Below are 14,600 nucleotides of genomic sequence, written 5' to 3'. Positions count from 1 at the left end.
GTTCACTTCAGTTTATGAACACTTCAGTTTATGAACAGACTTCCGGAACCAATTACACCCATGCTTCGGGTTAAGTACGCTTCAGGTTGAGTACTCCGCGGACCTGTCTGGAACGGATTAATCCACTTTCCATTACTTTCAATGGGAAAGTTTGCTTCAGTTTATGAACGCTTCAGTTTAAGTACTCCATGGACCAGGCATCCCCAAACTTCGGCCCTCCAGATGTTTTGAACTACAATTCCCATCTTCCCCGACTACTGGTCCTGTTAGCTAGGGATCATGGGAGTTGTAGGCCAAAACATCTGGAGGGCCGCAGTTTGGGGATGCCTGCCGTGGACCATCCGGAACAGATTAATCCACTTTCCATTACTTTCAATGGGAAAGTTCGCTTCAGTTTATGAACGCTTCAGTTTATGAACAGACTTCCGGAACCAACTGTGTTCATAAACCGAGGTACCACTGTACATATAATCATGCTTCACAGCAATTTATGCCATTTTTAGTTAAACTGGCAAGATGCAGCAAGCCTTTGAATTGCTCACAACTCAGCCTCATTTTGTGCAGCTTGAAGATGAATTAAAAATTTTGTTAGAACCTTAATATCTTATAGGATTCAAACCAGCAGATACTAACACTGTCTATGTCATACTGGCTTTAATTTGGTCTCTGTAGTAACTTAACAAAAACAGAAAAACTTGTTTTTCAGCTGCTTTGGCAGTAAAATAATAAAAAATATACAAGGCTTAGGTAGGCAAATAATAAAAATTGGATGTCTCGTCCACTGAAAAGGATTCATGGGTGTTTCCTGAACCCCACACATGAACATAAATAATATTTTTATTCTACACTTCTAGCTGCACTGATAGCAAGGTAATTGGTAAGAAAGAACCCATTTCTTGTTGCAGTTTTCAGCTAGTCAGTATATTCCCGGGTTCAAATATGCAACCTGGTGGCTCCAGAAATATAAAAATTAGGACCAGTCTAAGAAAAGGGGAGTGAGGAAGAGACAGAGATAGAAAGCAAGCTAAATCTATATATTCCAGGTTGAACAACATGCTTCTATTCACATTAGGCTGAGTTTAGCTTGACTACAGCAAAAGAGTGCTGAAAGAATTAAAAGGAACTACGTACTAAGTAAGGGCTGATCCACAAAACCTGAGCAAACACAACAACTGCACTTGTTCATATTCATCCTTTTGTAGCCTTGTCTGTCCTTTCCCAGACTCCGCCCCCAGCAAGCTCTATTGGCCAGGGGGCTGATGCAGGGGGCTGAGCACGCCCCCTGCAAGCACGGGAAGCTGGCTCCGCCCACAACTCCTCCCCTCTGGAAGGAGGAGAGGTCTTACCCCAAGCAGCAGGCAGCAATAGTGATGGGTGGACACAGTTTGACTCAGAAACTGAGTGCACATTACAAGTATTTTTAGGAAGCTCAGCCAAAGTTTGTGTGGTCTCGGGAAAGCAATGGAAACAGACTTTAATGACCACCCTTCCCGGTGAAGGTTAAATGCCAGAGAGGCAGTGGGGCTACTTATTTTCACCGCATCCTTGTGTTATGAACGGAGCTTGGATCCTAGAACAATAGGCAGGTAGGATCCCAGAATGCAACAACCTGATTGGCCTGCAGGAGCAAACAATCAGACCCCAGGAGGTAGTTAATCAGCCTATTAGGCCGGTAGGATTCTAGAATGCAATCACTGATTGGCCTGCAGTAGCAGCCCAATCAGGCTCCAGGAGGGATGCAGAATCAGCCAATCAGACGGAACCCATTGTGTAAATAATGTATATAAAGCCTGAGGTCTGGGGGGGCGGATTTCACTCACTGTTTTACAAGCTGCAATGAATAGCATGAAATCACTACGTGACTCCAAGTATATTTCACCTTGTTTCTTTTACAGTATGTAATAACATCTGATCCCTGGTATTTTTATTGAGCAAATACACATGGTGAAAGTGGGAATATTTTGATGCAATGTAGGAGTGGGAAGTCTTGCCCAGTTTTCATGGGATAGTCTTTTATTTTCCTGCTTTCATTTTTATTGAATTGGGAGTAGGTTGTTGTGTAGCAAGTCCCTCCGATCAGTGAAATAATTGACTCGTGACACAGAATTTAAGGGTTAAATTGGGTGGTTCAGGCCACAACTTTATTAATTTATGCATGTTGAGCGGAATTGGCTTAGGCGTTGGAACCTACCAGACTAAATCCGACTCCAACCCGTGTGTTGAAGTCCGTGAGAAGTTAACCACCAGAAGGAACCCGGCGATGCAGATCAACCGGAACTCCTCCTGTGGCCACCGTACGGGGCGTGCCTTACGGCCCTGGCGACTCCCGGCTCTGGACCAAGCCTCGCCCCCGGAATCCTTTAACGGAATTACTTCTCCATATTTGGGCAGGCGATGACGCAATCTGCCCCTCCTCCATCTTATTGTTATGCAAATTTCCAACGCCTAACCGCCTAGCCTAAGTTGTGACGACATGCTACGAGGTAGGCGAAAAACCCATCATGGCTAGCCCAGTATGGGAAAAGTCCTACCCGGTCCACTGACTAACCAGGCAACCGACCAGGTCCGCAGCAGCGCCCCCTATTCTCTTTTTAAGGGGCGGGTGGGCGGGTGCTTCTGTTCGCTCCGGCGAACTTGGACAAAGAGACTGAGTTCCGGCAACGCGGGAGGATTTAAGCGCTGCGGCCCCGCCCCCTCGTCCCTATTGGACAGGGGCGCGGATGACGCAGTTGGAGGCTTCCATTGCGTGGGGGCTGAAACTGCAGCCCCCACGCAATGGGCTCGTCGGGCTGCCCACAACTCCACCTCCGGCAAAAGCACGGAAGTGGCTTTGTGTAGCAAGTCCCTCCGATCAGTGAAATAATTGACTCGTGACACAGAATTTAAGGGTTAAATTGGGTGGTTCAGGCCACAACTTTATTAATTTATGCATGTTGAGCGGAATTGGCTTAGGCGTTGGAACCTACCAGACTAAATCCGACTCCAACCCGTGTGTTGAAGTCCGTGAGAAGTTAACCACCAGAAGGAACCCGGCGATGCAGATCAACCGGAACTCCTCCTGTGGCCACCGTACGGGGCGTGCCTTACGGCCCTGGCGACTCCCGGCTCTGGACCAAGCCTCGCCCCCGGAATCCTTTAACGGAATTACTTCTCCATATTTGGGCAGGCGATGACGCAATCTGCCCCTCCTCCATCTTATTGTTATGCAAATTTCCAACGCCTAACCGCCACTCGAGCCCCCCCAGGCTCGCCGCCAATCCGCTCACATGTTATAAACCAAAACAATCAATTTAGCGAAACCCTAATTTGTAACCCTAATTTATAGTTTAGCACTCAGCTAATTTATTATCAGATATAAATCATTAATTAATCGTTTACCGAGGGAGTGTGACCCTACTCTCTTATTCACCTAATTAAGATCTACCTCATACAGGACATTTCTTATGCCAGCAATCACGTTCTGTAGCCAGATGTCATTCCCGATAGGAGAAAGGTGCACGCCATCGTCACGATAAAGGGCTGCTTCGCTTCGTTTCAAAGTGGGGTGCTGTATAACCCGGCCATTCAATGATAACACTCTGCGGGCCACGAATGAGTTCAAAAGCCTCCTGGAATTGTTCAAGGCTTTTGGGCAACGTCCATCACGCCAACAGCGCCTCTCCAGCAAGGAGGACCACAGTATCATCATCCCCGGAAAACTGTCCATCATAACATCAAAATCCTTGCATATATGTAACCGCAGATCGACCGCATTGCGGTAAGCTAGGTCGTTTTCACCGAGCTGCACGATAAGAAAATCTGGGGGGCCAAGTGAAGCAGCCCGGGCTTGGATAATCGGTAGCAACTCGCTCCACGGCATGCCCCTTCTGGATATCCACGACACCTCAACATTTCCTGGGAGGCCGAGCCCGCTTCCCAGACCAACTTCGATTGCCCTTCTCTGGGCCCAATGCACTATACTGTGCCCTGCTATCCAAACCCGGATGAAATGGTAACCTGAAAAATAGAGGTGAAAAAGGCCGGGGTCAGCACTGCTACCAGAACCGACCTACGTGCGAATGTACCTTTTGTAAGCGTTCGACTTCCACCTCCCCATCTCCTGAATCCTTTCCGATGACAGACCTAGGTGCATGGCAGAAGTAGCAGCGCCTATTCTAAAGGAGTGAGCAGAAAATTCCGTGGGGTTGTACCCGCAAGAAGCAATGGCTTTGCGAAGTACTCTGGTAAATTGCTGACGGGTAAGCCTAGCACCATCATGGTGAATGAGTAATGGACCGGGTCCCGGCGGTCGAAGGTGAAGATAACGTCTGGTGTCCTTCACTGGACAAGGACCTGCAGCGCCTGTTGCCGGGAGGCGAATGGTAGCGCCTTTCCCCCTCTGGTCCGTCTTTGACTGGCGAACGTGAACTAGAGCTAGGGAGTCGGACAGTGATAGATCCTGTAATAATATACCCCGGGTGATACCGTCAGGGTGGTCCTCACACACCACCTCGCCAACCCTAAGGGCCCCGAAGTAAGCCAACGAAAAAGCTGCCGAAAACAGCCGCGCTTCAAATTTGGACCAACAAAGGGTTCTCAATTGCTTATGGATTTGAGTAAGCATGTCGAAAGTGATGGGCCGCCTGGAATCAGCCACGGGAGGCTGCAGCCTACGCCAGCCCTCCATTGCTCTGCGCAAATGGAAGTTATCGCAGGGGTCAGTGAGATAGAGAGATTTTGAGAAAAAGGTGATAGCTGCAGTGTGGATGCCCAGCGTCTTGGCGGCGCGACCCAGCCCTCTGAGGTGCACCACGTATTGCATAACCTCCTCAGGGGTTGGTGGCCCTTCAAGGCGCACACCAGCGCCCTTATGCCGGAAGGCAAGGAAGTCCGCCCATGCCCGCTTATAGGAGCTAAGGGTAGCGGGGGCCACGGAAGCAAATACTCCCTTTAGGATTTCTCGTTCCCAAGGTTCCATAGCTGTTCCGGGAACCTCTCTGGACACTGCTGCGCATCTGGTGCTAATGAGCGGAAGCGGTCCATCTGGAAACGAGACAAAGCATCTGCAATATTATTATTCTGCCCCGGCACGAATTTGGCTGAGAAGTGCATATTTAACTCGAGACTACGCAGCACAAAATGACGTAGGAGGGCTGACACCCTTCCCGAGCGCGACGATTGCCTGGTAAGTACACTGACTACTGCTTGATTGTCCGTGTTGAAGCAGACTCTCCGGTTCCTGAAGTCGTCCGACCAAAGATGCACTGCTACCACTATGGGAAAGAATTCTAAAAATGTTAGATCCCGAGTAATATCAGTGTTTTTCCAGCTGGGAGGCCACGGTTCAGCACACCATCTCCCTTTGAAATATACTCCAAAACCCAATGCACCTGATGCGTCTGAATGGATCTGAAAGTCTGAATGTAGAGTAATGTTATCCTGCCATAAAGATATGCCATTATAGTGTTCTAGGAAGGTCAGCCAGGTCACAAGGTCCGCTTTGACCCCTTTTGGCAGACGTGCCCTATGGAAAGGTCGGGTTAGCCCCACAGTGAGCCTGGCGACCCTTAGGCAAAAGGGGCGCCCAGGTGTGATTACTCTACAAGCGAAGTTGAGATGCCCTAGCAGTGATTGGATTTGTCTTAACGTGACCTTCTTGCGGGGAATGAGCTGTCTAATTAACTCCTTGAGAGCTGCAAGTTTTTCTGCCGGTAAGCGCGAGGTTTGCGCTACCGTATCTAATTCAATACCTAAGTACGTCAATCGAGAAACGGGTCCTTCGGTTTTATCGGCTGCTAGCGGCACTCCCAGTTCTCTTGTAAGGGAAGCAAAGGCCTCCATGAGGCCTGCACAGTCACCAGTGTGAGCTCCGCCCACGAAAAGGAAGTCGTCCAGGTAATGCGTGACACCTGACAAACCAGTCCTAGCGCGCAGGGCCCAATCCAGGAATGTGCTAAATGCTTCAAAGGCCGAACATGCAACGGAACATCCCATGGGCATAGCTTTGTCGATGAAATAAGCGCCCCCGAACCTAAAACCCAACCATTTGTAGTCGTGGGGGTGTACAGGAAGGAGGCGGAAGGCCGATTCAATATCGCACTTCGCCATCATGGCCCCCTTGCCAAACTGGCGAACCAACTTCACGGCGTGGTCAAAGGAGGCGTACTTTACCGTACAAAGCTCCTGCGGGATCCCGTCATTAACTGAGCTACCCCTCGGGTGGGAAAGATTATGGATTAACCTAAATTCACCTGGGGCCTTTTTTGGAACTATGCCTAGCGGGGAAATGTGAAGGTCGGCTATCGGTGGGGTTAAAAATGGGCCCGCAACCCGCCCTGCCGATAGTTCCTTATTTATTTTCCTGATGGCTATGTCGGGGCGCTCCCTAACCGACTTCTGATTTGGTGGGTCAGTTGTGGAAGGTGGGGTCTGAACGGGGATGCGAAAACCTGTAGAGAACCCTTCTTCAAGGTACACTGCAGCAGACCTGTTAGGGTATAGGGCTAGCAATATTTTTAAGGGGGTCAGTTTTACAGGGGAGTAGGCCAAGGCAAGAGAATAGTTAGAATCTATTCTGTCCTGAGGTTGCTCCGTGGGCGGCACCGGGGGGGTATCTGGGGCCCTGGTGGGAATTGCCCTTGGCCCCCCGAAAGGACTGCTTCCCCTTGAAGCAGGATACCCCCGGGTGTTGACCAAGGCACTTCTCACATTCGTGAGTGTATTTGCAGTTAGGCCTTTGGCAGAGGCCCTTATTGAACTCCCAACAAACCCTGCGCCGCGGGTCTTTCTTGGGCTCGAACCTGCCTGTTTTCGGGGGGTCAGTTTGTTTTTTCTCAACGTACGGCACTACATGGTTACTCCAGTAGTGTTGGTGCCGTTGGTCCCAACGCGTTTTTGGATTTTTTGAAGCATTCCTGCGGAAGTCTTCATCGTAGTTCAGAGCTGCCGTCTCCCCCGCCATCTTGTGAGCCAACCTAACGTCGGCCATGTATGCAAATAGGTGCACCGCCCGCTTTGGGTATGCCGCGGAGATCACGGCCGCCCAAATGTGTATGCCCTCTAACCAATTTTCAAAAGTGCGGTCGGCCCTAGGCGTTCTATAACGCCGACCCCTGTAATCACGACGCCTTTCCCCTTTTCCCATCATTTGAGTCAGGGGAAGAATGGTGAATACATCAATATAATCCCCATTTAGAATTTTCTCTCTTTTCTTGTCTGACAGGTGAGACCCCAAAAGGATATCTGTGTCCGAATTTGTGGCGTACTTTTCGTCGGGGACTAACGCCCCATCCCGCCACTCCAGTGTTCCCCTAAAAGATTTGCGATGGGTGCTGGCCCTCCTTTTGTGCACCCAGAGAGGAAAGCCCATCTGGTCTTCCCCCACACCCCAATAATCCTCCATTGGGATTTCGCATTCCGAATCCGAGGACGTACCTGTGTCGTCGTCCGAGTCGTCCCTTCTGCTCCTCTTACGTTTCTCGGACTTCTTCCTCGCCTTCCCACCCTGGCGACGGTCTTCTCCTTCCCGCGACTCCGTGTCTCCGCCCGCTGCACGCCCCGGCGCCTCGTCGTCCGTGGTCGAATCACGCACCCGCGCCCCTTGGTGCACCGTAACTGCCGCGGGCTGGGTCCCCTGTTGACCTGGAACAGACTGGGCCACCCCACTGAGGGAGCCAGGCGCCGGAGACCCTGAGGCCACCGATTGCTGGCTGGGATTGTTGGAGCGTGCCTTTTGCAACCGGGTCCGCGGTTCCGGTGCCCTGTCGCTAGCCCCACCCGAAGTGGAGGTAGAGAACAAGGATGCGGAAGTGGACGGCCCATCCTGATCCTCGAACTGGGTATCTACCACGCAATCTTGCGAATTAGGTGGAGACTCCTCCTGCAAGCTTTCGGCTAGCGGAACCAGCGTGCTGCACAGAGGGCCCAGCTGGCCGCAAATGGTTTGCAGCGCATTAACAGCCTGGGCGAACTCCTTAGGGTTCACTTTTGCCGCCAGGTTTTTGGCCGAACCCTGCTTGCCTTTGGAAGCCATGGTTGGAAGGACTTTAGACTGTTGATATAAGATCAAAAAGACCACTAACCTCCTGTAAAATTGCTCTACTATCGCCTAATGCAGAGGGGAAGTCAGATCTAACGTCTACAATTAAATCCTGTCAAGGATCAGCCCCACTGCTATTAGTAGTGACTAATTAATATTATTAGTAGTATCACTCTTAAAGTCAACTCGAGCTAAAATCGATTTGCATATACCAATAAATCAACTTGCATATAACCAAGGCACGTGCGCAGGAACACACGCGGTCGGCCCCAAGCAATTAATTATCTAATTATTTAATTAATTGATTCAGCAAGCAGGGTACAATCTCACAATAGGGACCAGCAAGGTAAAACCAGGAAGCAAATGTAAGCCCTGGATGCCACCACACGAGAAGGACCGGTTAACCCGCCAATCACTTTAAATCGGCCAATTACTGAAGAAAATCAATTAGCAGGGCCTACCCAATTAGCAGGGACAAGCGCGGTTACCCAGTGATCTAAATTAGCGCTGGAAATAAGCGTACAAACCCTTCCCCTGAAGCCAGCAAACTAACGTAAGAGACCCACAAAGGCAAACCAATAACTTGAGTATGTGAGGAAATTACCGCTGGGGCAACCCAGATCAATTAATCGTGATAACAGCCAAGCAATGTACCATAACTGGCTAGCGTGAGGCTTGATGCCAAGGCCAGAGACCCTAGAGCCACACTCAAAATGGCTGCCGGGCTTGTACCAAGAAAGGACCCCTCAAAATGGCGGCTGCCAGAGCACGTGGCCACACCTAAAATGGCCGCCGAAATTGAACAGACAAAGAGACCCCACCCAAAATGGCGACTGCCAGCAGTCAAAATGGCTACCGGGCTTGCACAAGGAAAGGACCTCTCAAAATGGCGACCGCAGGAGCACGTGGCCACACACAAAGTGGCTGCCGAACTTGCACAACACAGAGCCCCCACCCAAAATGGCTACCGGCAGCAGCCTCACGTGCCCACACTCAAAATGGCTCCCTCTCCCTTTGGGGGCAGGAGAACCCACCGATATGGCCGCCAACCCACGTGGGTAAAGGATAGTAAAGAGGGGGAGGGAGATCAAAATCACTCACCCGGGTCCGCGGCTGTGTCTACGCCAATGAACAGCCGCACGCACGAAAGGGGAGAGGAGGCAGCCGCCTCGACTCTGCAACCCAAATCAACAGGCAGAGAAGCCTCCCTGCCTTCTGGCCAAAAGGGGCTCCTGCCTGCGCAGATCCTGGGTAGTTGAAACCTGGTCGCTGAAAGGATGGGCTGGCAACAATAAAGAGCAGCAGACTCACACCAAGCCCTGCTGGTGAAAACCTTCCGGAAGGCAGCCGCCTCTAAACAAGCTTGCGATGCGACCCAAAGCGGCAGAAGAGGAAACCAACGGAGCGCGAGCTCCCGCCCGGCGCAGGGAAGCTCGAGTGGGCTGCAGAGGCTTTCCGATGCTGCTGGGACCCTGGCGTGGCTCCACGGTAGATGCAGCCACAAGCTGGATGCCCTGCAGGAACTCCGACGTCAGCGAAGGGGAACAGCTGATGGGCGCTCTCGGCGATCCGCTGCCGCGAAGGGGAACAGCTGATGAGCGCTCCAGGCGAACAGCTGATGAGCGGTAGCGTCCGCGCTTGCCGCTCCTGGCTTCCCTCTTGCGCTGGCTCCAAAACCCTGGGCAAAATACACAAGGGGACAACAAACAAGGGAAAAAACCACACAAACAAACGGGAGGACAAGGAAGGGTGCTGCCAAGATCCCTGCAAAAAGAAATAAGCCTGAACCAAAAACGAGGGTGCTTCTGTTCGCTCCGGCGAACTTGGACAAAGAGACTGAGTTCCGGCAACGCGGGAGGATTTAAGCGCTGCGGCCCCGCCCCCTCGTCCCTATTGGACAGGGGCGCGGATGACGCAGTTGGAGGCTTCCATTGCGTGGGGGCTGAAACTGCAGCCCCCACGCAATGGGCTCGTCGGGCTGCCCACAACTCCACCTCCGGCAAAAGCACGGAAGTGGCTTTATTTTTAATGACTGGGACCAGAAAACTTGCTGTCAGGGAAAAGGCGGGGTATTAAATAAATATGCATATATTATAATAATAATAATGTTTAGAGGTTCTTTTAACCCGGTTCCGGTTTCCGCCTGCAGGAATGGCGGACCTGTTTTCCATCCCTCTGACCTTCGTAAGGAATTTGGCGGTTGCTAGGGGAGTAAATGGCAACCCCCTACCCTCTCCGGGGGTTACGGAGAGGGGCCGCTGGCCCGCGATGCCCCCAGACCCACTCCGACTGTTTATGGAGTGGGGGGAGCTTGGGCTGAAGCACTTACGAGGGCCAGGACTCCCGGACGCTAATCTGCATGGCGGGGATTTCCATGATTAAAGAAGATAATTAGGCTTAAATCTATGGACATACTTCAGAAGGAGGGGCAGAAGCGCTGTTTACTGCCGAGAAATCTATGCTGCTGAGGGTGAGGAGTTAAAGGCTGTATTTCATCTGGAAGAAGGATTGATGGGGACGGAGCGATAAGGGAAGCGAGTCTTTCTTTTTTATTTTTTTTCATATGAGTTACTTCGTACCTTCCCAGACGTGATGTCCTGGCTTGTTTGGAGTGAAAGAGAAGCAAAAGACTGTGTGAGTTGAACTTTATAAACTGTTGTTATTGAGTATATTTTTTGAAGATGAGGAGTTGCTGACGAGAAAAGCCCCCCTCTAGTTGGATGGGAGGAGTGCCTGGACGCGTTCGGAGGATTTATGAGTTGTGACGCACTTTGAATTGGAGCAGCGACCTGAAGCTAAGTTCAGCTATAGGGCAAGGAGATCCATTAATTTACCAAGAGTCTATGCATGGTGTGAGGTCTGGTTCTTCTGCCTGGAAAAGCTGTAAATTTTATAAAGATCGTTAATCTATGAGAGAAAACGAAAGTGATTTGAGTTTTTTTAAGATGGCGCTGCTTCGTGTTGAGAGTCGACGCAATAGGGACGCTCCAGACCAAGAAGATTTATGGGGAGGCTGGACTGATTAACTCACACAGGAGAAAGAACATTTGTGAAACTTTGTTTGACATTTATCTCAGCAGCTGGGAAATAATCGGTTGAAAGAGGAAAACATCTACGTGACTGTAAGGGAAAGATCTGGATTATTATGATCTCGGAGAGACAATTTGAACTTTAGAAAAAAGACGGCAGTGGACGGTTGCGAGGAATCCCCAATTTCTTGAAGCATGGGAACCCAAAATTTTTTTCTAGATGATTTGGCATAACATTCGGTTTGATTGATATATATGTGTATAATTTGAAATAATGAATGTGATATAATTGGTTTTAATTGGAAAATTAATAAAAATATATTTAAAAAAATAGAGGTTCTTTTATCCCAGTGCAATGCATTCTGAGGTTTTTGTCATTTCATAGTACAATTAGTTTCTGTTGTGGAAACAGCTTGTAGTGCTGCTAATTACTGTGTGGCCACATTGTAAACTACTAATTGTTATAATACTGCTTCTAAATGCTTCCACAAGACCGTTATTGAGTCAGATGTACTAAGAAGAGATTAATGGGTCTGGCAGGGCAGCAGGGTGGGGGGTAGGGTGGAAAAGATGCTCTCCCATTAGGGGAGGGGGAGAAAGGACACTTGCAAAAAACTGTTAAGAAGGATTAGATAAGTACAGGGTTTCTTTTCTTTCAGTTCTGTAACACCCCTTTGATTCCAAATTCTGGTTTGTTAACTAGTTTTAAATCTATTTTAGGAAACGTTTACATTATTCTGTATTGTCTGCATGTCAGTTTGACAGCTGTTGTGGTAGAAACACAGCACATAAATTTAAACAAACAAACAAAAATAACTCTATACAGACGGATTCAGACAACTATGTCTCACTGAGACATGTATGAGCCTTTTGCCTTTGCATGCAGCTCTCATTGCCTTGATAAGGAAGTCTGTTTCGTTCAAATCAGAAAGCTGTGATTAACAGGTTCTGAGGAAACCAGGACCTTAAACCAGTTTTCAAAGTATATTTATGATCCTGGTGTAGTCTGAACACAGTAACCATCATTTTATTGTTCTGGGGGGGGGAATGGGAAACTATAGTTCATTAGATAGGGAGATATTCAAATACATTTTTTAGTTAATACCAGGGGACTTCCCTGTCTCTCCAAATCTGCTATGGAGGGTAGTGGGAAACAGCAGAACAGATTTAGGAGGCACATGCAGGGAGAAGAGGCATACCACGAAGAGAGGAGGGAAGAGGCTGTCAACGACTGGGTGTGGCTACGGCAATAGGGTGGCTTATTTACAGCAGCATTTAGGCATGCGTGCAATCAGCTGTGGTTGCTTCGAGTGGGCAGATGGGCTTTTGGCTGCGATCGTGCCGATGATTGGTGGTTGTGGTGATGCATGCGATATTCATTTGTGGTTAGGCTGTAGAGCAATTGCACCCCCCCAAAAGCTCAACAACTCTGTGCAATTTCCCCTCCCCCCCAAAAAAAGCTCAGCAGTCCCCCAAAATAGGGGGTCTTTTTACACACGGGGCGTTATACGTGTAAAAATATGGTATATTGGCTTATTAGTCAACGTATGTGCAACCAAACTGGGCCTAATTCTGCTACTATATGGAGACACCTATTTTCATCACACAGAGTGGTATTTGCATAGGGAAGAAAGTTCTATCCCCTTAACAGAAGTTAAGATGAATCCTATTGAATTGCTTTAAATTAATAGAAGTGCACTAACCGGTCTTCAACTGCTGTAGCACCAAGCAGGATAAGTCCCTTTTCTATCTTCTCATATGCCTCAGCCAGTTTCTTCTCCCGATCCCGAAGGGCCAGTTTGGCCTCCTGCAGCTGCTTCTGCACATTCTCGTATTCTTCAGAGGTGAATTTCTTATACGCTACACATAACGTTCGAAGGCCCTCCTAAAGGAAATTATTTTAAAAGCACAGAGACATGTTCACTGAAAGTCTTCTGGAGATTTTCAGTTCCGCAGGTTGTAATTTATGTTTCTGCCTCATGTAGTGGTTTATCGACTGCCTTGAGCAAGGCAACAATTTGGTTTACTTGAACGTTGCCTCTGGAGAAAAGGCTATGAGGAAGCTGGAAACCCAACATCTCTACAGTTTTGGGAAAAGAAAGAAAATACTGTTGATAGAGGTGGGCAAACCAACTATGGCTTCCATCAAAAACCCATATGTGACAAGCAGAACTACAAGATTCTTGGGTATCTCTAATAATTTATGCTCTGTGTGTGTGTGTGTGGGTGTGTGGGTGGCCTCTCACAAAAAGTGCACTGAAGGAGAATGGAAGTCAACACAACGATGACTTCCTTATCTACACTTTGCCATCGTTCCCTTCTTTAGGCAAATCTGCCCTTACAAACTGACTTTTGCAGCTTTCTGCCTTGAATGCACGCAACATAATAAATGGATCTTACCACTGCATTGCGCTCAACTCTTGACCTGATCTGGTCTATTTTGCCTTCTGCAACTCTGGGAAAAATAGATGAATCTGCTCCTTTACAAAACAGAAATATTTCTCCTGAAAATGTAAGCAAAACAAAATTTTAAAAGTGGGTTAAATGCAGATAAAGCCCTTGCTGTTCTGAACCACAGGCTCAAAGGACAGCATGAGGGAGTGGCTGGGTACAGGAATATCAAAGAAGGGTGTCAAAAATAGCAGAGAGATTAGTTCTAGTATTATTATGAGACTTGCAGCAAAGTAGCCTGCCAGGTCTCCTAGCCTCTGCAGACGCGAGACAGACAATGCAGCAAGGAGATGGTTTGTCTGCCCCGGGTCTTCAAAGGCTAGGAGACCTGGCAGGCTGTCTATGCCTTTCTTTAATAAAGAACTAGAACTGATCACTCTTTGGTATCCTTGCACTCAACCACTCCCATAAACCCTCCTTCGGGCCTATGGTTCAGAACCCTCACCGCCAAAATATTTTAAAAGTCTTCTTATGAAACAGTTTTTTGAAATTATCACACTCTACATTAAATGGACTCAAATTAAACGGAGTCAAAATTACAAGCATGCGACAGTCGTACCTTGGCTTCCGAATAGCTTAGTTTTGGCTCCCGGACGCTGCAAACCCAGAAGTGACTGTTCCAGTTTGTGAATTATTTTTGGAAGCCAAACATCTGATGGGGCTTCCACGGCTTCCAATTGGCTGCAGGAGCTTCCTGCAGCCAATCAGAAGCCATGCTTTGGTTTCTGAATGTTTTGGAAGTCAAATGGACTTCCAGAAAGGATTCCGTTCGACTTCCAAGGTACGACTGTATTTGAAAATATGATGGAATAGTAGAAAACGGCAAAAATCAAGACAGGCTAAAGAGCAGAAGATCTGTGATAATCTGAGGTCCTTCTTCATGCACTCCCTTCCACAATAGGTCTGGAGGGTGAGAATGGGGCCTTTTCTGCAGTGGCCCCCTGTTTGTGGAATGCTCTCCCCAGGGAGGTTTGCCTAGCGCCTTCGCTACATATTTTAATGTGCCGAGCAAAAACGTTCCTCTGTAACCAGGCTTTGTGCTGATTAAACAGTCTATGGCCTTTTAAATGTGTTTGTGGGATGGGGGTGGTATTGGTGGTAGT

General features: G+C 48.7%; 2 protein-coding genes across 5 annotated transcripts in view; both read right to left on the bottom strand.

Moving 5' to 3' along the window:
• Window positions 1-14,600, bottom strand: part of ATP11A (ATPase phospholipid transporting 11A) — a 116,437-nt gene that overhangs the window by 27,542 nt on the left and 74,295 nt on the right. For all 4 annotated transcript variants that reach the window (XM_060273372.2, XM_088668588.1, XM_060273373.2 and 1 more), the window contains 2 exons: window positions 13,447-13,550; window positions 12,750-12,931 (listed from right to left, as the gene is read on the bottom strand). In XM_060273372.2, the coding sequence (XP_060129355.2) occupies window positions 12,750-12,931; window positions 13,447-13,550 (286 nt within the window). The remainder of the gene's footprint in view (window positions 1-12,749; window positions 12,932-13,446; window positions 13,551-14,600) is intronic.
• LOC148685868 (uncharacterized) lies at window positions 3,901-8,143 on the bottom strand. Its single transcript, XM_088668590.1, has 2 exons — window positions 7,414-8,143; window positions 3,901-5,022 (listed from the first exon to the last, which is right to left on the bottom strand). The coding sequence occupies exons 1-2, from the start codon at window positions 8,009-8,011 to the stop codon at window positions 4,049-4,051; spliced, it is 1,572 nt and encodes a 523-aa protein (XP_088524716.1). The 5' UTR covers window positions 8,012-8,143; the 3' UTR covers window positions 3,901-4,048.

The sequence above is a fragment of the Zootoca vivipara genome, chromosome 4, assembly GCF_965207765.1.
Source record: "Zootoca vivipara chromosome 4, rZooViv2.hap1.1, whole genome shotgun sequence".
NCBI classification, from domain to species: domain Eukaryota; kingdom Metazoa; phylum Chordata; class Lepidosauria; order Squamata; family Lacertidae; genus Zootoca; species Zootoca vivipara.
This window is presented reverse-complemented; position numbering and strand designations above follow the sequence as displayed.